The following is a 25,125-nucleotide window of genomic DNA, read 5'->3' as shown; positions in this document are numbered from 1 at the left end:
GGCAGATTTACCATGCTTGTAAAAATCACCTAACTTTACAATTTTAACCAGATTTTCAATCTTAAAAGAAAAAAGGGTACTTCTGGTAGCTTTATAAAAGCATTTGTAATCAAACAAATTTTCTAATGCAATGGATACACTTGGATATGAAGCTCACTCCAAATATGGATAATCAGCTATCTGATAAAATGGTGTTCACTGTCTGTATCTGTATCAGTAGATTCTCAAGCTTGGCTGTGCAAAAGAAATCATTCACAGACCTTTTATTTTTTTTTTCTTTTTCTTTTTTGTATTTTTGTATTTTTCTGAAGCTGGAAACGGGGAGAGACAGTCAGACAGACTCCCGCATGCGCCCGACTGGGATCCACCCGGCACGCCCACCAGGGGGCGATGCTCTGCCCCTCCGGGGCGTCGCTCTGCCGCGACCAGAGCCACTCTAGCGCCTGGGGCAGAGGCCAAGGAGCCATCCCCAGCGCCCGGGCCATCTTTGCTCCAATGGAGCCTTGCTGCGGGAGGGGAAGAGAGAGACAGAGAGGAAGGAGGGGGGGTGGAGAAGCAAATGGGGGCTTCTCCTATGTGCCCTGGCCAGGAATCAAACCCAGGTCCCCCGCACACCAGGCCGACGCTCTACCGCTGAGCCAACCAGCCAGGGCCATTCGCAGACCTTTTAAAAACTACCCATGACTACCCAACCTAGACAAATCATAATCTTGGGAGGGGGTGAGCATTTTTTTAAAAAGCTTCCCAGGTGATCCCTATGGCCAGAGTTGAGACCACTGGTTTAGATGGATCTTGGTACTAATGAAAAGCCTGAGTCATATACTTGGCAACTCAGTCCGTGGCCTCAATCCTGGCCACAAGCCAGCCTGACATTAAAATCACCAGGGAGCTCTAAAAAACCGTGATGACATCCCAGTCTCTGGGGTAAGACTTAGGCACTGATACTTTTGAAAGCCCCCTAGGTGATTCATGGTACAGCCAGGGCTGAGAAGTACTGAACTAAAGGATATAGTAAAAAAAAAAAAAAAAAAAAAAAAGAAAGGAAAAGAATGTTCAGTAAAATTTTAGCTTGCACCTGCATTTTTGCAGCAGAAACACTAGGAATATGATGTAGTACTGTGGTCAGTCCCTATTTATCCAGGATAAATTACAGGCCAGCGTTAGGGATGCAGGGAAGATAACTAACATTACTAAGCACCTACCAGAAACCAGCTGTTTTTCCTATACTATCTCATTTAATGCACGCTGCACCCCAGTGAAGCAGGTGGTGTCATCCCCATATTATTAGGTGAGGAACTGAGGCTCAGAGGGGCTAACTTACTTTCATTAAAGTCACTTAGCTAGTAAACTGGGCTCCAAAACCTGGGCCCTCTGCCAGACTCCACAGGGCAGAGGAGGACAGCATCTGTCTGTTTCTGCTTATATATTTAAGCTAAATGATTTGTTGGATTGTCTATTGTTTCTATTCCCCTGTTAGCCTGGATAAATGAGAGCTGACACTACGGCTTATTCTGAAAGAATGATCTAGGTGTAAATTTACTCCTTCTGTTAAGAAAAGCGCATGTCCTAACAATTATTCCACACTTGCTCTCCGTTTAACTTGGCAGCAGGTTCTGAAGTAGAACTGTAACTGCTGAAAGCTTCAGTTGGTTCTTTCCCCCCAAAACATAAATAATAACCAGGATATATAACTAAATATTTACCCATACTAAAAAGGTAAACATTTTTCTCCTATGTGACTTTTTTTTTTTGTATTTTTCTGATGTGAGAAGCAGGGAGGCAGAGAGACAGACTCCTGCATGCGCCCAACCGGGATCCACCCAGCTTGCCCACCAGGGTTCTATGCCTTGCCCATCTGGGGCATTGCTCCATTGCAACTGGAGCCATTTTAGTGCCTGAGGTGAGGCCATAGTGCCATCCTCAGTGCCCAGTCCAACCTTGCTCCAATGGAGCCTTGGCTGCAGGAGGGGAAGAGAGAGACAGAGAGAAAAGAGAGGGGGAGGGGTGGAGAAGCAGATGGGCACTTCTCCTGTGTGCCCTGACTGGGAATTAAACCCGGGACATCCACATACCAGGCTGATGCTCTACCACTGAGCCAACCGGCCAGGGCCTCCCAAGTAACTTTGAAGTACAAAATGAAAACTAAACCAGATTATAAACAGACCTGCCAACTATTCAACTTGTCCCTTGTGCTTCTTACTCTCTGACAATCCTTGTGCTTCCATATAGGCCAATGACACAGCCCATAGTTTGCAATCCCTTCCAGCAGAGTTGGCTGTCATTAGGGAGGAGGCAGGCTCACCTCAGAATCCCCTGTGACAGCCAGGACAGGTGGGACTTTCTGCTTCTCTACAAACTCCCAATAACATTTCCCAGATGCAACTCAGAGACCCACTGTCCTAACACGGAGGGCTTGCCAGGGCTTTTAAACAGCAAATTACTTATGCTGAACATTAGCAGCAATTCCAAAAGAAAAAAAATAAAAACCCATATAACTATTTCTAGATTCACTGTCCCCCTCTATTTTAAAGTCCAGATTTGTAGAAGCCAGGATTTGTATAATTAGAAAAGATGGCTTATTATTTACATGCGGTTTTCAACTTATTCAATGTGACAATAATAAAAGGTCCCAATTACTGAATATTTTTGTGTGGTTCTGCGTCAGAAAAGTTATTTACATCTTTAATTAGGATTTATTGCCCCCATTTTGCCCATTTTGCAAGTGAGAAATGTGTCTCAGAGAAGTTAGGTCAAGTGCCTAAAGTCACACAGCTACTAAGCGCTGGTGGCAGTGGACCCGGCTCGTATGGCCCGCTGAAACTAGACTGGGCGTTTCCAGAAAGCCCATCCTGAGGGCAGTGGTATGTGATTTCTCATAGGACCTCTCTGAGAGCACGAGTCTGTTGGTTTTATCCCTCCAGGGTTGGATTTTGACCAAGAAGGCCTGGCTGAAGCCCCACTCAACACTATCCCTACCTCTCAACCTCTGGGCTCACAGACACGTCCCATGGCCCCTGGTCATTTCATGAAAGCATGCCCATCGTTACCTCAGCACCTTCACCGTCTCCATCCATTGCGCCTGCTCACTCTCCCAGGGGTCCACCCGGATCCAGTCGGATGTCTGCAGGGCCAGCCGGACCATGGCCACTCGGTGGTGGGCAGCTGCAAGGTCTTTCTTCCTGTAGTTGTCATTGACGGGAGAGATGACACCCCCAATCACCTGGTATAGTCCTAGGAAAAGGAGAACAGTGGCGTTGTACTTACAAATGCTTTCTACTTGGCAGCCTGGACTCAGGCAGGTGCTTAAAATATCCATGTCTCATCCTGGCACCCTCTCCTGAATGGCCAGCACCCTTAGGCAAATGGAAAAGCCACCTCAGGACCATGTTCTTCTTCTTCAGTCTTCTTCAACCCAGAGTACCACCTCTTGAGAGGAAGAGGGGGGCAAACAAGGCTCCCGGGTAGCAATGTGGACAGTTTGAGTCACAGTATGTTGGAGGGACACCATGACTTTCCTGTCTGGGACATAACAGAGGCACCATCATCCCCTAATCATGAATGGGACAATAGTTACATATAATTTCTTAGCCCAAATAGGGGATTTTGTGGATCAAAGATGAAGGGGTGGGCTTTAGCCTGAACCAGGTGGGCGGGTGATGGGAAGCAGGTTTACTGCACAGCCCTCACAGTGCCTTTGGAGGAATGTGCTGCTAAGGGAATTGGAAGGCCTGCTTTGGAAAGGCGTGAACTGTGCTAATTAATTAGCGAGGCTGGATGGCTCAGGGTCTGGAGAACGGGCGTTTTAAGTTTAGAGCTGCAGTGACAGCGTAAAAGCTACAGAGAACCATCACGGAAAGGATATGATGGGACTCAAAGGACTTGGGTAGGAGCTTTTAGGACACCTTAGGCAAATTACTAAGCTATTGGAAAAAATAAAACACTTGGCTATTTGAACTTCAGTATTCTTATCTGTAAACTGGATAATGCCTGCTTGGCAGGACCTTGTGATAAGGATGAAATCAGATAAGGTTTATGTAGTGGGATAATATTTTGATTTTATATATATATATACATTTAAAGTTGTATAAGAAAATATAACACACAAATAAAAGAGCACAGTACACAGATGGTTTGACAGTTATAAGGTACATCCTGATCTAATCACCATGTGGGTCAAGATATGGAGCTTTGCGGGCACACTGTAAGTGCCCTGTCACAACCCCCATTCTGGCAGAAGTTACCTACTGTTCCAACCTTTAAATATTAATTCTCTTGCTTTCCTTTACAGCCTTATCTTTACTATTAATGTTTTATAATAAGTAAATTTCAAGTATTTATGCAGCCTTAAAAAACATAAATTCATGTTTCCTGCTTCTGAAACTTTTATAAATTGAATCAACTGAATGTATTCTTTCGTTAGGCCTTTTTCACTTTATGGGAGCAAAACTCATGTAGTACAACCAGTTTTATTGCTGCATAACATCCATTACATGATTATATACCTAATAATTAATCTATTTTACTGTTGATGGACTCGGCTGGATTCTGGCTTTAGACAAATACAAACAAGGTTGCTATGAAAATCCTGGCACAAGTCCCCCTGTGCACACAGGCACACATTTCTCAGGGCACATCCCTAAGAGTGGAATTGCTGAGTCATAGGGGAGGTGTGTTTGCAGCTTCACTAGATAATGCCACACAGTTTTCTAATGTGGTTGGAGCTATTTATCCTCCAACCAGCAGTGTATGAGAGTTTCCTTTTGCTTCATACCATGCCACATGGGGTTATTGTCAAGATTTTCTGAATCTGAGAGATGTGCAGTTGTATTTCATTGTGGTTTTAATGTTCATTTTCCTCCTTACTAATGTAGCTGAGCCTTTATTCATATATATTATTAAACATGAAAGCTTAATTTCTTTTTGTGAAGTGCCTGTTCCAAATCTTTGGCCCATATTTTGGTTTGTCTGCCTTTCAGTCATTGATTTGTAGAGTTCTTAATATATTCTAAATATTAGCTTTTAGTTGGTAATATGCCATACATATCTTCTCTCATTTCATGGCTTATCTTATTTTTCTTTTTATAGACTCTTTTTGAAAACAAAAGTTTTTAATTTTAAGGAAGTTGGGTTATTAATTTTTTTCCTTTATGACGAGTGTATTTTATTCTAAAGGCATTTTCCTATATTATCGCATAAAAAGTTTAGTTTAGTTTTTCACATTTGAATCTTTGTGCATGTGAATTGTATTAAGTTATTTTCCATTTGGATAGTCAATTATTCCATCAATATTTATCAAAAAAACCCTGTCCACCCCACTGTGCATTGTCACCCATGTGTCCATCTGTGCATGGGCCCGTTTCTCTACTCTCTGTTCTAATCTGTTGTTCTGTTTGCCTGTCCCTGTGCAATGATACATTGCTTTGCTTAATATAGCCTTATTATACAGCTTGATACCTGGGTAAGCAAACCCTCCCACCTTGTTCTTCAAGAGTGTCTTGGCAATTCTTGACATGTTGCGTTTGCCATATAAACTTTAGAGCTTGTCAAATCCACAAAAATGAATTCCCTACCCCCAACCAAAAAAACCTGCTAAAAACTCAATAGGAATTGAACTGAATTAATAATTCAATTTAGGGAGAAGTGCCATTTTTATTATATTGAGCCTTCTAATTCATGAGTGTGGTACCTTTCCATTTCTTCTTAAATGTCTCTAAAGGTTTATAATTTTTCTTATAGAGCACTTACTCATCTTCTGTAAGATTCCTAGCTACTTGATTTTTTGGATGCCACTCTAAATGTCATTTAAAAAATTACTTTTTCTTGCATTTGTTGTTAACATGTAACTATACTTGATTTAGTATTGTGTATCTAGTAACCTTGCTTAACTCTTTTATTGACTAATCATTTATCTGCAGTCTTTTGAGTCTTCTATGTTCAAATTAATACCAGCTGAAAATAATGACTATTTTGTTGATTCCTTTCCAATCCTTATACCTTTTTCTTTTTTAAAAAATTTTATTTAGAAAATTAAATATAACAGGGTGACATTGATTATTTTTCTTGTTACATCATTTAAGACTGGTAGTATAATGCTGAATCGAGATAATATTAGCAGGTATCCTTGTATTATTCTCACTATCAATTTTTTTCCTTAAAATTTTTTTTATTAACTTTATTGGGGCGACATTGGTTATTGTTTATTGTATACTGCCCATAATTGTTATAAAGAATTGCTTATTTTTTCTTTTGTTTCCTTTGCCCAAGGATATTTATCAGAAAGAAATACTGCTATGAGGAGTGTCCAAGGTTTCACTACCTATGTTTTCTTCTAAGATTTTTATGGTTTCAAGTCTTATATTTAAGTCTTTAATCCATTTTTGAGTTTATTCTTCTATATGGTGTAAGAAGGCAGTCTAGTTTCATTTCTTTGCACGTATCTGTTCAATTTTCCCCAAACCATTTATAGACTAGACTATCTTTACCCTACTGTATGTTCTTGCCTCCTTTGTCAGTTTATTTATTTATATTAATAGATCATAAAGGCAAGGGTTTGTTTCTGGGCTCTTTATTCTGTTCCATTGATCTACACTGCTCACAAAAATTAGGGGATCAGGGAACATGCAGATACTCCAGTAGTTTCAGCCTTTTAATTTAATTAATTAATTAATTAATTTAATTTTTACACAGAGAGTGAGTCAGAGAGAGGGATAGACAGGGACAGACAGACAGGAACGAAGAGAGATGAGAAGCACCAATCATTAGTTTTTCATTGCACCTTAATTGTTCATTGATTGCTTTCTCATATGTGCCTTGACCACAGGCCTTCAGCAGACCGAGTAACCCCTTGTTGGACCCAGCAACCTTCGGTTCAAGTTTGCTCAAACCAGATGAGCCCGCGCTCAAGCTGGCGACCTCGGGGTCTCGAACCTGGGTCCTCTGCATCCTAGTCCGACGCTCTATCTACTGCGCCACCGCCTAGTCAGGCAGTTTCAGCCTTTTGATATATGTAGTGCATTTTCGCCAATGAAATAAAAGTTGATTTTGCATCTCATTTGCATAATTGAACAACTTTCTTTGACTTATCATATGCTTTTCTGATGGTCTTGTTTAATAAAAAAAAGAAAATCAAATGCTTCTTTTTTTATTGCTTCATATTCATTTTGAAATATCCCCTAATTTTTGTGAGAAGTATATATGTATATTTTTATGCCAGTACCTTGCTGTTTTAGTCACTATGGCCTTGTAGTATAGTTTGATATCAGGTAGCATGATTCCTCCAACTTTGTTCTTCTTTCTCATGATGCTGTGGCTATTTGAGGTGTTCTGTGGTTCTATAGAAAATTTTCAAATATTTGTTCTAGTTTTGTGAAATACACCATAGGTATCTTGATAGGAATTGTGTTGAATCTACTGATAAATGAATTCAGTAAAGTAGCAGGATACATAATAAATATACAGAAATTACTTGTATAATGAATAATGAAAAAGAAATAATGAATAATGAAAGGAAAACTAAGAAATCCCTTTTACAATTGCATCTAAAATGATAAAATACTTATGAATAAATTTAACCAACCATGTAAAAGACCTGTACTTAAAAAGTTATAAGAAAGAAACCGAAAAAGATACAAATAAGTGGAAGTATACACTGTGTACATGGAGAGGAAGAATTAGCATTATTAAAATGCCCATACCAACCAAAGCAATCTATAGACCACTATCTGATATTAGGTTGGGTTTATGTGAATTGACTGAATTATAGTCAATGGGATGTGGATAGAAGTGATGTATACCTTGTCTAGACTCGTCTATAAAAAACTTTTGCATACCCTTCCAACTCTCCGATAGTGAATCTGAAAACTGTAATTGAGGTAGCAAAGCCATAGGTGGGGCCTATGCCATAGAAATGTTTATCTGAAACCCATGTACTCTTACTGATCAATGTCACCATGTTAAAGCTAGTTTTCTAAATAAAATTAAAACAAAGACATTCCCAGCTATTCCTAGTTTAAGAGCATTTGTCATAATTAAATTCTATCAAATGCATTTTCTACAACTCTTGAAATTACTGTGTGACTTTCTCCTTTACTCAGTGAATATAGTGGATTGCATTAAAATAAAAATAAAAAAAACCCAGAAAACTCCATAAGCATATTGGGAGATTTTAACATCCCTCTTTCAGTAACAATACAACAGGCAGACAAAATGTAAAATCAATAAAAATGTAGATTTAAACAAAATGATAGCCAATCTTGACTGAATGGACAGAACATTGCACTCAAAAATCAGAATACACATTTTTTTATGTACACATGGAACATTTACCAAGTCTGGCTTGCCCTAGTCTGGGACATAAAGCAAGTATCAAACATTTGAAGTGATTAAAATGAATACAGATTATGTTCACTGACTACAGTGCAACTAAGCTAGAAATTAATAACAAAATGATAACCAAAAATTTCAATATGTTTGGTAAGTAAGAGAGAGAGAGAGAGAGAGAGAGGAGGGGGAGGAGCAGGAAGCATCAACTCTCATATATGCCTTGACCAGGCAAGCCCAGGGTTTTGAACCAGTGACCTCAGTGTTCCAAGTCGACGCATTATCCCACTGCGCCACCACAGGTCAGGCCCTTTACATTCTTAATGTTGGTTGCATCTTTGTTCTTGTGTGTGTATATATGTGTGTGTGTGTGTGTGTGAGAGAGAGAGAGAGAGAGAGAGAGAGAGAGAGAGAGAGAGGTGGGGAGGCAGAGACAGACTCTTGCATGTGCCCTGACTGGGATCCACCTGGCAAGCCGACTAGGGGGCGATGCCCATCTGGCCTGATGCTCTGTTGCTCAGGAACGGAGCCATTTTATTGCCTGAGGCAACGCCATGGAGCCATCCTCAGCACTCTCATGCCAACTCACTCAAACCCCTTGAGCCATGGCTGTGGGAGGGGAAGAGACAGAGGGAGAGAAGGAAAGGGAGTGGAGAAGCAGATGGTTGATTCTCCTGTGTGCCCTGACCAGGAATTGAACCCAGGACTTCCACATGCTGGCCCGACATTCTTCCACTGAGCCAACTGGCCAGAGCTGGTTGCGTCTCTGTTCTTTTTCCTTGCTCCACCTTGGAGAAGTTTGTCATTCTACTAGTATTTTCAAAGAACCAAGTTTTGGCTTTATTGATCTTCTCTGATGAATGTTTGTTTTCTATTTCATCTATTTCTGTTCTTATTTTTACTAATTCTATCCTTCTACTTTCTTGATGAGGGACACTCAGCTAATTAATCTGTGTTCTTTCTTATTTTCTAATATACATAGTTCAAGCTATAAAATTTCTCTCTAAGATTGTCTTTTCTTGTATCCCACCCATTTTCATATGTAGTGTTTTATAATCATTCAATTCAAAATGTTTTCTCATTTTATTGTCTTTTTTGACCTATGAGTTATTTTAAAGTACTTTTTCTTTATTTAAAAAAAAATTTGAAAGCTTGTTTAAAATTTTTTTTTTATCTATTGATTTTGGAGAGAGAGAGGAAGGAGAGAGAGAGAATAAAATATCTATCTGTTCCTGTTTGGGTCCTGACCATGGTATGAACCAGCAACCTTTGTGGATCTGGACGATGCTCTACTCATTAGTCAACAGAGCCAAATATCAACAGTACAACGATTGAAATTTCTTTTGGGAGCCAAATTTTTAAAACTTAAACGATATAGGTAGGTACATTGTTATTAAATTAATTAGGGTACTCCTTAGCTGGCCTTTGCTAAACACTCAAGGGGCCAAAGAGCCGCATGTGGCTCGCAAGCTATGGTTTGCTGACCAAGGTTCTAACCAACCAACCAACCAAGCTATCTGGCCAGTGCTTAAAATTATTTTTATTACTTACCAAACATATTGAAATTTTTGGTTATCATTTTGTTATTAATTTCTAGCTTAGTTGCACTGTAGTCAGTGAACATAATCTGTATTCATTTTAATCACTTCAAATGTTTGATACTTGCTTTATGTCCCAGACTGGGGCAAGCCAGATTTGGTAAATGTTCCATGTGTACATAAAAAAATGTGTATTCTGATTTTTGTGTGCAATGTTCTGTCCATTCAGTCAAGATTGGCTATCATTTTGTTTAAATCTACATTTTTACTGATTTTACATTTTGTCTGCCTGTTGTATTGTTACTGAAAGAGGGATGTTAAAATCTCCCAATATGGGGTATATACCCCAAAACCTCAGAAACATTGATACATGAAGACACATGTAGCCCCATGTTCATTGCAGCACTGTTCACAGTGGCCAAGACATGGAAACAACCAAAAAGCCCTTCAATAGAAGACTGGATAAAGAAGATGTGGCACATATACACTATGGAATACTACTCAGCCATAAGAAATGATGACATCAGATCATTTACAGCAAAATGGTGGGATCTTGATAACATTATAAGGAGTGAAATAAGCAAAGCAGAAAAAAACAAGAACTACATGATTCCATACATTGGTGGAACATAAAAATGAGACTAAGAGACATGGACAAGAGTGTGGTGGTTACCAAGGGTGGGGGGGGAGGGAGGACATGGGAGGGAGGGAGGGAGGGAGGGAGAGTTAGGGGGAGGGGGAGGGGCACAGAGAACTAGATAGAGGGTGACGGAGGACAATCTGACTTTGGGCGAGGGGTTTGCAACATAATTTGATGACAAAATAACCTAGACATGTTTTCTTTGAATATATGTACCCTGATTTATTAATGTCATCCCATTACCATTAATAAAAATTTATTAAAAAAAAAAATAAAATAAAAAAAAAAAAAAAAAAAAAAAAAAAAATCTCCCAATATGCTTATGGAGTTTTCTGGGGTTTTTTTATTTTTAAATTTTATTTAGGAAATTAACTTTAACATGGTGATATTGATCAATAAGAGTATGCAGATTTCAGGTAAACATCTCTATAGCATTTGAACTGTTGATTATGTTGTATACCCATCACCCAAAGTCAAATCATTTTCCGTCACCTTATATTTGTCTCTCTTTACACCCTTCCCCCCGAAAACTAATGTAGCCTCAACAGCTTTATTTTGATTAGTATATGCATGGTATATATATTTTAAATCTTTCTCTTTCAACCTTTCTGTGTTTCTGTCAAGTACAGCTTTTATAAATAGCTAAATTAAAATACTTTTGGTCAAGTTTTACAGTTTCTGATTTTTAATGGGAATATTAAGTTTACTTACATTTAATGTGGCTGTTGACATATTCACGTTTCAAGCTACCATATTATTTTGTGTTTCTTTTTTGTCATTAGTTTTATGGGTTTTTTTCTTTCTTTCTTCCTGTCTTTGGATTTTATTTCACTTTTTTTCCCTCTCAAACTGAAACTTAATATATCTAGTCTTATATCCAAAGTAAATTAAGACCTTTACCCTTTTCCTCAACAACACAGGACTCTGCATCTCTGTTTAATACCTCCTTACATATTATTATTGTAAATATTTTAAATCTATTTATCTCCTTAACCTTACTAGTGTATTTTGTTTTATACACCAATCACATTTAAATTTACCCATGGAACACCCTCCCGAATAGACTACATATTAGACCACAAAACTAGCCTCAATAAATTCAGGAAGACTGAAGTCATATCAAGCATCTTTTCTGTCCACAATGGCATGAAACTAGAAACCAACTACAGGAAAAAGCTGGATAAAACATAAATATGTGGAGACTAAACAACATGCTACTAAACAACCAATGGATCAAAGAGGAAATAAAACAGAAAATAAAAAATGATTTTGAAACTAATGAAAATGAAAACACAACTCTTCAACATTTATGGGACACAGCAAAAGCAGTTCTAAGGGGGAAGTACAGAGCTATCTGAGTCTACCTCAAAAAACAAGAAAAATCTCAAAGAAACAATCTCACACTACATCTAATGGAACTATAGAAAGACGAACAAAACACAAAATAGAGGGAAGGGAATAGTTAAGATCTGAGTAGAAATAAACAATAAAGAATTAAAACAAATAGAAAAGTATCAATGAAACTAAGATAGTTGGTCTTTGAAAAGTCTTTTTTTAAAACTTGTTGAAGTTTGTTTAATGGCTCAGAATATGGCCCATCTCAATGAATATTCCATGGCTGCTTAACAAAAAAGTGTATTCTACTGTTGTTAGGTGGAGAGTTCCATACATATCATTTAGATCCTGCTGGTTGATTGTATTCTTCAGTTCTAGATCCTTGCTGATTTTCTGTCAAGCATTTCTGTTAATTACCAAGAGTGGAGTATTGAACTTCCCACTTATAACTGCTTATAACTGTGAATTTGTCTATTTGGCTTTTCAGCTCTATCAGTTTTTGCTATATATATATTGAGACTTATTCTGTATGCATTCATTTAGAATTGTTATGTGTTTCAGTGGATTTTCATTGAGCTTTTAATTTTATTTTAGTCATTATTTTTAGAAGTTCTGATTGGTACTTCATCAAACCTGGTGTCATTTTATAGTTATTTTTTCTTTCTTTTTTTGTGTGTGAGAGACAGAGAGAGGGATAGATAGGGACAGACAGACAGGAAGGGAGAGAGATGAGAAGCATCAAGGCTTTGTTGCAGCACCTTAGTTGTTTATTGATTGCTTTCTCATATGTGCCTTGACATATGGCAGACATATGTCACAGCAGAGTGAGTGACCCCTTGCTCAAGCCAGTGACCTTGGGCTTTAAGCCAGCGACCATGGGGTCATGTCTATGATCCCATGCTCAAGCCAGTGACCCCATACTCAAACTGGTGAGCCTGCGCTCAAGCCAGATGAGCCTGCACTCAAGTCAGTGACCTTGGGGTTTCAAACCTGGGTCCTCTGTGTCCCATTCTGACGCTTTATCTACTGTGCCACCACCTGGTCAGGCAGTTTCTTTTTTCTTTAAATAAAAGTATAACTTAAAAAATCTATATCTGACAATACCAATTTCAAAGTCTGTATGGGTTATTTTTGTTGTCTGTTGTTTCTGCTCATTCTTAAATTGTTTTCTTTTGTGCTTATTTTTGGCTGCTTGCTGGTCAATGTCCTGACTAGTTATTTGTGGGGAATTCCCCAGGCCTAAAATGGACATACCCTCCTCCAGAAAGGCTTTATATTAGCCTGGCCAGGCCCTTGGAGTTATTAAAAGTCATAGATGGCCTTAAATCAAGCTCTTGGTTTGAGCTTATTTGGCCAATCCAGACAAAGTGTTGCAAATCTGAGCAAAGGCTGATATGTGGCCATTTTTCTCCAGTAATATTTTATCCTTTTGTTTTTCCCTTCTCCTGCTCACCTTAGTACAAAAGCACCAAGGCTTCTCTGAAGTTCCCTAGGGTTGGGGAAAGGTGGGTTGAGATCTAGTTCACCATGGTCCTGAGGGTGCAGCTCTTTGGGGGGCAGTCTAGCTTAATGTTTGGGACGTCTCCCATAAGGCTACCAGCTTGGGAGGGCTCCAGCCTCCATGAAGGAGGGTTCTGGGGCAAAAGGTTACCAGGGCTGGAAAAAGGCCTCAAAGAACTTCCAGCTTCCAAAGGGCCAGGCTGCATTCTTGGGTAACCTCTTTCCTTCTTGGCTTCTGTGGCCACTAAATCAGAGCTTAAGTGAGCAGTAAGGCAAATGCCTGTAGAACATCAGTGGTTCTGGTGATCTAGCAATGGACTGACTTCCATAGCTACAGGTGTCTCAGCTGGTCTGAGACATCCCCACTTTTCAGCTTTAAAAGTGAGGTTTGAAAAATGTTCTATCCACCACCATTTTCTGTTTAGTGAGAGTTGATTCAAAGAATGCAGCCTGGCCCTTTGGAAGCTGGAAGTTCTCTGAGGCCTTTTTCCAGCCCTGGTAACCAGGTTGCCCCAGGCCCCTTCTCCATGGAGCTGCAGCATCCATGGCTCCCGGGGGTGCAGAACCCGACGAGAACAGAGAAGACGTCCAGCTTTTGAATTCCAGCACTGGCTGCTAGGACTCTGCCAGAGAAGCGCTTGTGGAGGTTAAAGTTTTCATATAGGAGTCATGCTTTGCTGAGAGAGAAAGATTTATTTAAGTTCCAAAAGTTACCCTTTAAAAATCCGGAACCAGAGCCCAGGGAGTCAGAGCACAGTTTTACTAAAATCCACAGAGTAGTAAGAAGAAAAGAATAGGAAAACGGAAAGGAAAGGCCCTTTCTGGGATGAATTGGAGGAGTGAGCAGGCACAGAAGAAGCTCAAGGCTCTTTTCCTTCCCACAATCCCAGTGCTGCCCCCTATGTGACCCCCTCTCCCAATCCTCAGATGCAGGTGCTCCTCCAGTGAGCACACTGCTACCCATCCTCACCTCCACTACAGCGCGTGTATGACCATGATGTTTACCTGTCTTTCCCAGGAGACTGACAGCTCCCTAAGGCCACTTAGGTAACTTGTCTTCACTCTGGTAACATGCCTAGAACATTGCTTAGGATGAAGTTATACTGTCCTTACCTTGAGGTTAGTCACCATAGTAATACATGGCTGTGAGTGTAACATGGTGGCTAGAACTCCCTGTTTACCTCCATCTTCTGTGGAAAATCTAATAAAATGACAATAAAGAAATAAAAGACGTACAAAATTGCAAGGACAAAGGGAGTAAAAAAGGAGAAAACAATAGATAGGAAGGGTGTACAAAATTTTGGAAGCTGGAGAGCATTTAATGAATAATGGTGACAGAGCAAGCAGAGTCTGCAGGCAGGGAAGGTGGTAAGGAGCAGGGTGCCCTGTACAGCAGAAGCCTACTATGGCTTAGGAAATGGAGGAGCCAGCAACCTCTCTTGGTGTGGGTGCCAGAGGGCCGGAACACAGGAGGACTAGGTGAGAGTTTGCCCCTAGGAGTCCTTAGATCCAATCACCTACCTTATTTTCCCACCCAGGCAGAAGACCAGAAAGATTCTTGACTCCCAGAGACAGGTACAGCTGAGAGGAGGGGTAAAGTACTATCCTGAAGACAGGAAGATTAAGTCTGACTCCCAGTATACCAGATTGGAGATACCTCTTTGGGAAACAGTGTTACCCAAGAGAAGATAGCTACAGATACACACGTTTGAGAGTCTTGGACCTAGGACCTGATACATGGCCATGAGGCCCGCCAGCTTCACCCATAAACTCAGAGCTTCCAGCCAGCATTTAGGACTTGATCTGAAAATATCAGTGGAGAGTCTAAGAAGAGACACGTTTTAGAGAGGTGCTGGTCTGAAAGACAGAGACCAAAACAACCACCAGGAGACAAAGGACTCAGTGGACACAAAGGCAATGCAGAGATCAAAAAGAAATTTCAAAAATCTCTGAATAATGTTATCAGAAAGAAAAGAGATGATAATTTCATCCACAAAACAAGAATAGGATGTGTTATGAAGAATAATCAGAAAATAGGAAGAAGCTCTTAGAAAATGCAAAAATACTAGTTCAACAATATTCACCAGCTGCCTATTACATGCCAGGTTCTGTGCTAGGACAGTGGGGTGATAAAGTAGACCAAGCCTTGTCCTTGTGGGACTTACATTCTGGTGGATGACAGCAGCAATAAAACCAATTCATTGAAAAATGGAAAGATAAGTTTGAGGAGATTATATGCCAGAAAGAAGATAAAAGTAGAGGATGGATCCAGGAGATCCAATATCTGATAGAAATTCTGGAAAGAGAACAGAGGGCAGAAAACATCAAAGAAATATCGTATTTTCCCAAACTAGAAGGACATACATTTTCAGAATCAAAGGCCCTCTAAATGCTCAGCACTTTGGATAAAAGAAGATCTATCTACACACTGGCAAACCATTATAAAACTTCAGACAACCAGGTTTAATGAGAAGAGTCTAAAAGCTTCCAGAGAAAACTAGAGGTCAAATACACAGGACTGGGAAGCAGGATATCAATGAATTTCTCACCATCAATTCTGAATCCAGAAGACAGTAGAGCAAAGTCTTTGAAACGTTAAAGGAAAATTATTTCAACCTAGAATTCTCTTTTTTTTAAAAAATTAGTGAGAGCAGGGGAGATAGACAGACAGACTTCTGAATGTACTCTGACCAGGATCCATCTGACAAGCTCCCTATGGGGCGATGCTCTGCCCATCTGGGGCGTTGCTCTGTTGCTTGGCTGTTCATATTCATTGCTCATTTGTCTACTGATGTGTATAAACTCTTTTTTTTATTTTTTTATTAGAGAGGAGAGAGAAAGGGAGAGAGAGACAGAGAGGGAGAGAGAGAGGAGAGAGAGACAGAGAGAGAAGGTGGGGAGGAGCAGGAAGCATCAACTCCCATATGTGCCTTGACCAGGCAAGCCCAGGGTTTCGAACCGGCGACCTCAGCATTTCCAGGTCGACGTTTTATCCACTGCGCCACCACAGGGAAAGCTGTGTATAAACTCTTTTTAACAAGTATATTAAATATTTGCCTGCTGGGTCTGTTGGTAACCATATAGAAAGGACTGACTCCAAATCATGAACATATGTCTCCTCTCCTGTCTGCTAGGAATAGTCAGTCTCGACTATCTAAGACTTCCATATCCACGTGAAGTAAAGCCTCAGGTCTTCAGTTCAGGGCCACTTCTGTCTATTTCTCTGCTTGTTATTGCTCCTCTGTTCTATTCTCTTTTTAAAATTTTATATATTTATTTATTATTTATTTATTAGTGAGTGAAAGAGAGACAGACAGACAGGGAGAGAAATGAGAAGCATCTGCTCATAGTTGTGGCACCTTAGTTGTTCATCAATTGCTTTCTCATATGTGCCTTGACCAGGGGAACTCTAGCCAAGCCAGTGACCACGGGCTCAAGCCAGTAATCTTGGGCTTCAGGCCAGTGGCCTTTGGGCTCAAGCCAGCAACCATGGGGTCATGTCTATAATCCAACATTCAAGCTGGCAACCCTGCGCTCAAGCCTGATGAGCCAGTGCTCAAGCTGGCGACCTTGGGGTTTTGAACCTGGGCCCTCAGTGTCCCAGGCTGATGTTCTATCTACAGTGCCACTGCCCAGTCAGGCTGCTCTATGAATCAATGCTCTGTCTCTTTTCATAATTTTTATATCATAATATTTTTCTTGAGTTCTGGAAGAATTCCTTGGGTTGGTGTTCTAATTGCCTTGAGTTGTCAAAAATCGCCCCCTTGCTATCCTGTCTCCACTGAGCACTCACTTGGTGGATGTTTTTCACTGTGAATGCCCTTCAATGTCCTCAGACACTCCTTTTTCACACAGGCTGCTCTACTGCTACTACCACATTCTCCTCTTGACTCTCAGGGAGAATCAGGGATTTAAATTTTTTATCTTTTAAGTAGAGGACCCCTTGGCCTGAATCTTGAGGCTGGAGCCTTCTTTGGAAGTTCAATTCCTTCTCATCTGACCTGTGTCCTTTCTCTGATCCCAGAAAGGTCTACCTGTCCAGTATGGGCTGTTGAGTAGCCCTGTCTGAGCCTGGGTAGGTTCCTGTTTAATTATTCTGTTCACAGCAAAAGGACAAAGGCAACATTTAGCCTTATTGTAATTTTTCTTTGCATCTTAGAAATATACTTGCTTATGTAATTCAAGGAGGGAGCCACAGGTCAAAGGAAACAGGCATTAACAAGGAATTCTCTACTTCTAGGATTCATCTTTAGTATTATATTGACTGAAATAGTAAGGTAAGAAATCAGATTTTTCCTCCAAATACTTATGTGACTATCCCATTTCATTTTATCAAATAATCTGCCCCTCCCCACTGACTTTTTGTTTTTCCTATACCATACAGTCTTTTGATATAGTGTTTTATGTTTCATTGTGCTGTCTAGAGTCAGTATCACATTCATCTAATCACCTTTTTTTAAAAATTACATTTTAATGTCTGGAAGAGCTTTCTGAGCACCTGGTTAGTCTTCCAGGAGAATCCTGGGATACCTTCTCAAGTTAAATAAATAAAAATAGCCAGGGGTACTTTCACTGGAAAGCCAACCAATAAATGACTGTGCCAGCGAGGAGCTGGTCATATTTCCATTTAGTCTCTAAGCAGAGGAACAGAACTGCTGCCCTCAATGCCCTTCACATTTCTGGTTCAGGTTAGCCCTGGGGGCTGGTGTTCTTGGCTATTTCTCTTGTGAATGGATGTTTTTTTCTCATATTTTATTATATGCACATATTTTCTTATTAAATTGTATTACAGCCGTTATTTGGAAAACTCTACCTGTTTTTTTTTAATTATAGTTGACATACCATAGTATATGTTTCAGGTGTACAACATAGTGATTCAATATTTATATTCTTTACAATGTGATCACTCTGCGTTTTGGTTTGTTTAGTTTGGATCTGGGCTACCTTACTGAACTGATTAGTTCTAATAGTTTTCCAAATGCTTCTTTCTTGGACTTTTTTGGGGATACAGTAACACCACCTGAAAATAATAAAAACTGAATCTCCTTTCTATAACTATATTTCTTCTTTTTGACTGATGCCATTGGAAAATAATAGTGGTGAGTAGGCATTCTTTTCTATTTCCTTGCTTTTATGGGAATGCTTCTGAAGTATTAGTTATCATGCCAGATAAGTATCCATATAGTTCTAATTTACTAAGAGCTCAAGAAAAAAATCGAGTAGGTGTTGGATTTTATTGAATGACTTTTAAGTGTGTATTGAGATGATGACTTAGGTTTCATAAAAATATATTGTCTTAGTAATGTGATATATTAATAGATATTTTTATGGTATACTGTCCTTGAATACCTGGGATAAGTGCTACCTGGTCATGCTGAATTATTCTTTCATTAGCAATCTCATAACCTACTATTTTATATGGATGTTTCGCATCCAAGATTACACTCTTAAACACTAGCTATAATGCCACAATATCCTTATCCAATTTTCCATGTTCTAGAAAATGCCTATGGCAGATTGAATTATTGGTCCTAATTTCCCAGTCCACCATGACGTTACACACCCACACTTCCGCCACAGCCTCACAAAGGCACAACATACTTTCCCGCCCCTTAACTTTAGACTTGGCCATGAGATTTCCTTTGGCCAATGGGATATCAGCAGATGCAACATAAACAGAAACTTAATACTTGATTTCTTGGTGCCCGGCCTGTGCTTGTACCATCCCTGTGAGAGAATGTAAGAAGTAGCCATTACCTTGTCTATTCTCCTAGACCCCAGAATTATTTAAATACTATAAACTAGTGAGAATTAGATAACATATGGACAGTTTGGGGCACTTAGCTGGTTTCTCAGCAATGGTTCCCGCCTCCACTGTCTGGTCTGATGAGTCAGCAGAGGAGAGACTTGTGGCAGACTGCATTTTTCAAAGATGGTCAGAACATTTACCCCTCCCCCCAGCCTATATGCTCTGTGCCCCTCCCCTTGGACCTGGGTGGGCACTTGTGACTGCTTTACTCAGTGGCAGAAGTGATACTCTGTTACTTCTGTGGCTGGGTCATAAAAATGCCATATACTTCCACTTTGTGATGTGGGAAGGCTTGGTCTTAGAACCTGGCTATAAGACAGTGAAAGCCCAAACTAGCCTAGGCTGAGAGATTCCACAGCACAGTCCCACGTACGTACTACGGTCAACATTAACATCCCATCTGACATCCCCACCAATTCCCAGCATCAACTGCCAGAGTGAAGCAGTCTCCAGATGCTTCCTGCTCCCAGGTGTCCAGTCACACCCAGTTGAGTCTCAAGCATCCTAGAGCACAGACAAGCCGCCCCACCGTGCTTTGTCCAAATTTCTGATCCACGGAATCTCTGAGTATAACAAAATGGTCAATTTACACCATTAAGTTTGGGGTGGTTGTTACGTAATAATAATAAGGACAAGAATGGAGATGAAGAAAGGTTATGTGATTTTTCTATGGTTACGCTACCAAAAAATGGCAGAATTGGAATTTAAACCCAGATCTGCCTGTACTTTTACTAATGTACTGTATTGGTGACCGACAGTGAGGTTTGGAGAACCAGCCAGGTAGCCCCACCTCTGTCTATGTGTAGCCCTGAATCAGGTCATCGTGGTGTACGACAGAAATTCCATCCCCTTTAGAGCTGACCTAAACAGTAAGAGCATATCTGCTAGCAAGACTGGGCTTCAATAAAATGTTACTGCTGCTTAAAATGCTAGCAGCCTCACAAACCATTAAGTAAGACTTAATAGCATTCCAAAGTGTAGACTTTATTATTTCCACAGAGACTGCTTTGGCACATTTATCAACATTTTATTAAGAACAAGCATTCATATTCAAAACAGAGCTACACTTGTCAAAGGGTAGAGAAAAGTGTTAGGTAATGCTTGGCCTTGGCTTCCCTGTCACACAGGTGGAGGGTTTTTTGTTTTATGTATTTATTTTAGAGAGAAAGATAATGGGGGAGAGGGAGAGAGAAAAACATCGATTTGTTGTTCCACTTATTTATGCATTCATTGGTTGATTCTTGTATGTGCCCTGATGGAGGATCGAACCTGCAACCTTGTCACGTCAGGACAATGCTCCAGCTAACGGAACTACCCTGCCAGGGCCCACACAGGCTGACTCTTAATTGACCCTTTGGCAAACTCTAGTTCTGGGGCTTATGCTCAGAAAGCTTAGTGCTCCTGTGGGCACAGGCAGAGCAAACTCTTACCTACTTCATGGACCCTTCTGTCCATTTTCTTCTTTCTTTGCTTGTGCTGTCTGAAAATCACCCTGGAAACAAGGCCTTGAAAAGCAAAAGAATTTTAAGAACTATCAGAAGCAACCCAAGGAAAAGGAGCCAGAGTGATGATAAACAGGTCAGGAAAAAAAAAAAAAAGATGAGAATCTCAATTATTAAATGGATTTGCAAGTTTTCAAACAAAGGTTACTGTGATTAAGCTTGGCCTCCAAGATAAGCCTGGAAAACATGATCTGGCTGAGGCTATTAAGGCTTTGTGGCCATTTTGGCACCCTTTTCTTTATTTTCTCCATCAGATTTCAAGCTAATTTAACAAGCTTGGCTTTCTTTTTTTCTCATCAGCCAGATGGCTCTTCACTCCTATGGTCCAAATGAACTCAGGACTGCCTGTTTCCTGCTCTGCTCTGTGCACTGCTGGCCAGAGCACCCTTCAGTTTCATAGGCCACTGAGTGCCTGATCACAGAAGTCTGGAGGAGGAATAGGTCCAAGCATTCTCAGCATCCCCAAGAAGACTGGTGGCCCTCTGGAAGCACAGTGGGCCACCTGGGGCAGTGGCGGCCATTACTGGAAGTGTAATCATCCTTCCTCCCTCTTCAGTGCCCTCAGAGTATGCAGCTCTGCCTGCCCTTCACTTTCCTCCTTTCTATGCAAAGACTCTTTCAGCCAGCAAACTTCCTGCCGCAACAAAGCTCTGATCTCCAGAATCTTTCAATGCCCAAGCTTTTCAGTGGGAGGCTTCTCTTTCTTTCGTTTCCAAATATCCTGCTTTCTTGCATGCAACTTCTTAAAAACTTGGCAAAGTAAACAACAAAGCAGCAATATTTCATAGGGTTTAAATTTCCCTTTTGGTCCTAAATAAGAGGACTATTTTCTTGTCCCTCTACTGCGTTGTTCGCTACAATCATTTCTCTGAGTCTCAGGCAGTTAGTGTTGGTCAGCTAGGAGTGCCTTCCTTTATATGAATACTGACAAAGCCTCGGATGGGGTGGCTGGCTCCTTGGGGTCCTATGTGCTTTCAGGGTATTCGAACCTCTTTCTTTTGCGTGTCTCTGTTTTCCATCATTTAACTCCTGGCTGCGTCTCTCTGCCTGCTGAAAAGGACGAGTGTCCTCGCAGAGTAGGTAGGTTTTAAAAAGAACTCACCAAAATTCCCAAATGCTAGGGCTCAGCTCCTCAGAAACTTGTTATTTTCTCTTTGGGGGTCTTAGATCTGCTAAGAATCTCACACAGAAAGAAAGGCAGTGGGAGGCAGGTTGTAATCAGACAGTTCGCTTTGTATAAAGTCCGCTGAAGGAGTCATGGGAAAGCAGCTCGAAATACTGCCTTGGACAACCTCTGTGTGTGTGTGTGTGTGTGTGTGTGTGTGTGTGTGTGTGTAAGAGAGAGAGAGAGAGAGAGAGAGAGAGAGAAATCTATGCAAAGCAGCCTCATTTCCCATTAATAACTAGTCTGGGGCAAATTGTCATCTCAGTTGTCCTCCCAGGACAGGCTTTGTAGTGGTAGGAACTTGAGAGCCACCTGTCAGAGGCACACCTGAGCAAGGGATTCAGCTCTGGTGCTTATGAGCTGTGTGACTTGGGGCAAATTACTTAACCTCTCTGTTCCCCAGTCTCTTCACTTGATTCAAATGAGCTAATGTAGGAGACAGAGACAACCTCAGGCAAACACATTGTTGGAGAACACACTAGAAATGTCAGTTGAATATACCCCTGCTCCTCTCTTATTTTCACTACCAACACCATTTCTCTTCTTCTTAAGGCAAGAGGGGGCTACATTCATTTATTTAGCTGACAGCTTGGCATGGACTTTAAGGCAGGCAATAAACCAGCACTGTGAATTCTGAAATAAAGTGGGATCCCTGCCCTCATGGGGGTTTCAGTCTTGGAAGAGATGGACAGTCACCACGAGGTGGTCAGTGGAGGCAGAGGCACACGGAGAGCCCAGAGGAGGTCTTGAATAGGTTGAGCAGATTTTCTGGAGGATGAGACATCTAAACTGAGTCACAATAGGCCTGACCTATGGTGGTGCAGTGGATAAAGCGTCGACCTGGAAATGCTGAGGTCGCTGGTTCGAAACCCTGGGCTTGCCTGGTCAAGGCACATATGGGAGTTGATGCTTCCTGCTCCTCCCCCCTTCTCTCTCTCTGTCTCTCTCTCTCCTCTCTAAATGAATAAATAAAAAAAAAATAAAGAAAAATAAACTGAGTCACAATACAATGCAGAAGGCAGGTGGTGAACTAAGAAAGGTGAAATCTTGTTAATCAAATCAATTCTACTTTAACTGTATTGAAAAGAGACTTCTTTTTTTTTTTTTTAATCTTCAGAACAACTGAAGCTTGATGACTCCTTGATTCTGCACTAATATCCTTGCCCATTTCTTGATACTTTTTCAATTTACCTTCATGGTAATTTACACTCAAGGAAACTGTCCAAGACTGCTAAGGGATTCAATAAAATAGGTCATGGAGTTAAATGCTGTGGTGAAACATGAGACTTAATTTTATGGATAAAATTTAAACTGCTGAGCTGTCTTTTTGTTTTATTCGTGTTAAGACTAATGATGTCTCAGTGAATGGGAAGGGACCCCTGCAGGAATCAGGTAGCCGTTTTCCTAATTCTGTGAGCACATCTGGTGGGGTTGTGGACTTTGCCCTTGAGGCCAACAGACATGGTATTTGGGAAGACACCTGAGCAGCCCACTAGCCCACCTCTACTACCTGGGCTGCTCCTGACACTGCTGCAGGAACAAGAAGCCTGAAACTGGAATTCTTCCTAAGACTGACATTGGGACGAATGAGAAAGAGGAGGACGATGTTTTAACATCAGTACTTCTTGGTATTTCTCAAAGTAAGGTCTGCATTGATGTCATCGTTAATAATTCTTGGCAGTGAGGCATATAACTATAATTTTTCCCAAGCATCCCAGGGAAATGGGATTCTTATGTGTCTGTCAGTGGAGAACCTTGGGTTCTGACTATGGAGGGACCACTTCCTTTCTGTTACCAGTTCTTTTATTAACCCAGCACTGGGCTGTAAACAAAGACCACTTTTCCATAATGACCAAATTACCATTTTTTATGAGTATGGGGTAAAAGAATAAAGGCAATTATATCTCTAAAGGATATGGGCTTCTTAGGCTGTAAATGTTTTATGGAGTTTAATGCAATTCCATATTTGTGGTTTGTTTCTAACAATACCCTTAATTTACATGTCTAATGTATTCAATGGTCAATTCTGATTATGTAAACGATAGATGATCTTCTCCATTTGCAATATAAGACATAATTTAGAGTTGCAAAACTAACCTAAAGCTAACCATTCTCACCAAGCACTAAAAAATTAGTCCCTCAGGGGAAACATTTTTCTTAAGTTTTATTTTTCTTTTTATTTCAACTGTTGCTTAAATTAGTGTTCTGTAGCTATTCTGTGTACTAGTAAATGGGCACCTACCACCTCCCTCAAAGAAAAAGGCTTCAGTGATCCAATAAGCCTGGGAAACACCAGGGCAGACAAAGTGAAAGGTTTTTACTGCCGATGTCCCAAGAGCCTCTAATGTGTGGACTGCATAGTAACTCTCCAAGGAGGCAGAAATCTCAGGGATTATCAGGCTTATTTAGCTTTCATGGAACATTCTGCTGGATGAGTATTAGGAGGACCACAGGTTGTAAAATACTCAGTTAACTCCATTGCAAATTATTTCAGGGGGAATCAGGCTGCTTTCATTGAGATGCACTGCTTGTAAGACCCGGCCTAGGAAAGTGTTATTTAACTGTGAGTATATATTGGGTCACTTGAGGCCAGCTTCTTCAAATACAAACTTTCCACCCTTGACAAGGTTAAGCACCGATCTAAATTGTGGGAATCACAATCTGCTTGATCATCACTAACACTGCCACTGCCATCAAATCACGATCAGTACTGTTGACCACCATCACGATCCACACCACCATCATACTGAGAGTGCCATACCATCATACAATGAGCAAGACCACTGCCATCACCATCGCCATCACCACACTAAGAGCAACGAACACCACGGCCGTGTTACACTCTAATTTTTACACTACCACTATCACCATTAGTGCAACCATCACCTCCACTGCAGCCACTGGGACTGCTGTCTGAGTAGCCGCCACCACGGACCCCACTGTTACCACAATCCTTCCAATGTCCAGACTGGAGTAAAAGAAAACACAGTGTTATTATTCCAGGCTGCACTCAAAGGTTGGAAAGCCAGGTGTCGTGGCACATATTTATCCCTGGTTACTATGGCAGCCGAAGAACCATGAGGTGGAACCAGACATGGTAGCACAGCAGAACCCTGGGATCTAAAGTTGAGTCTAAACAAGACCTTTGATCCAAGACAGGAGTTCCCATTAGCTCTGTGACTACATAAAAAATTTCACACAGGGCTGCCATGCCAGCTTATCTGATGGGAAGATTAAGCCCTGGTCCGTTTTCAGAAATGTGGAAACTGAATTTCATCTAGTTGTTGGGGAGCAGTCCCCTCGAGTAGCCACGTGGC

The 25,125-nt window shown here is 40.7% G+C and overlaps 1 protein-coding gene across 5 annotated transcripts in view; it reads right to left on the bottom strand.

Moving 5' to 3' along the window:
- The window catches only part of NMNAT3 (nicotinamide nucleotide adenylyltransferase 3), a 121,924-nt gene that overhangs the window by 9,222 nt on the left and 87,577 nt on the right, over positions 1 to 25,125 (bottom strand). For all 5 annotated transcript variants that reach the window (XR_010727323.1, XR_010727324.1, XM_066245504.1 and 2 more), the window contains exon 3: positions 3,048 to 3,231. Coding sequence is in view for 3 of the 5 variants with exons in the window: in XM_066245504.1 (XP_066101601.1) it covers positions 3,048 to 3,231 (184 nt within the window). In the remaining 2 variants the exon portion in view is untranslated. The remainder of the gene's footprint in view (positions 1 to 3,047; positions 3,232 to 25,125) is intronic.

The sequence above is a fragment of the Saccopteryx bilineata genome, chromosome 10 (assembly GCF_036850765.1).
Source record: "Saccopteryx bilineata isolate mSacBil1 chromosome 10, mSacBil1_pri_phased_curated, whole genome shotgun sequence".
Taxonomy (NCBI): domain Eukaryota; kingdom Metazoa; phylum Chordata; class Mammalia; order Chiroptera; family Emballonuridae; genus Saccopteryx; species Saccopteryx bilineata.
The sequence above is the reverse complement of the archived record's forward strand: the minus strand, read 5'-3'. Positions and strand labels throughout refer to the sequence as shown.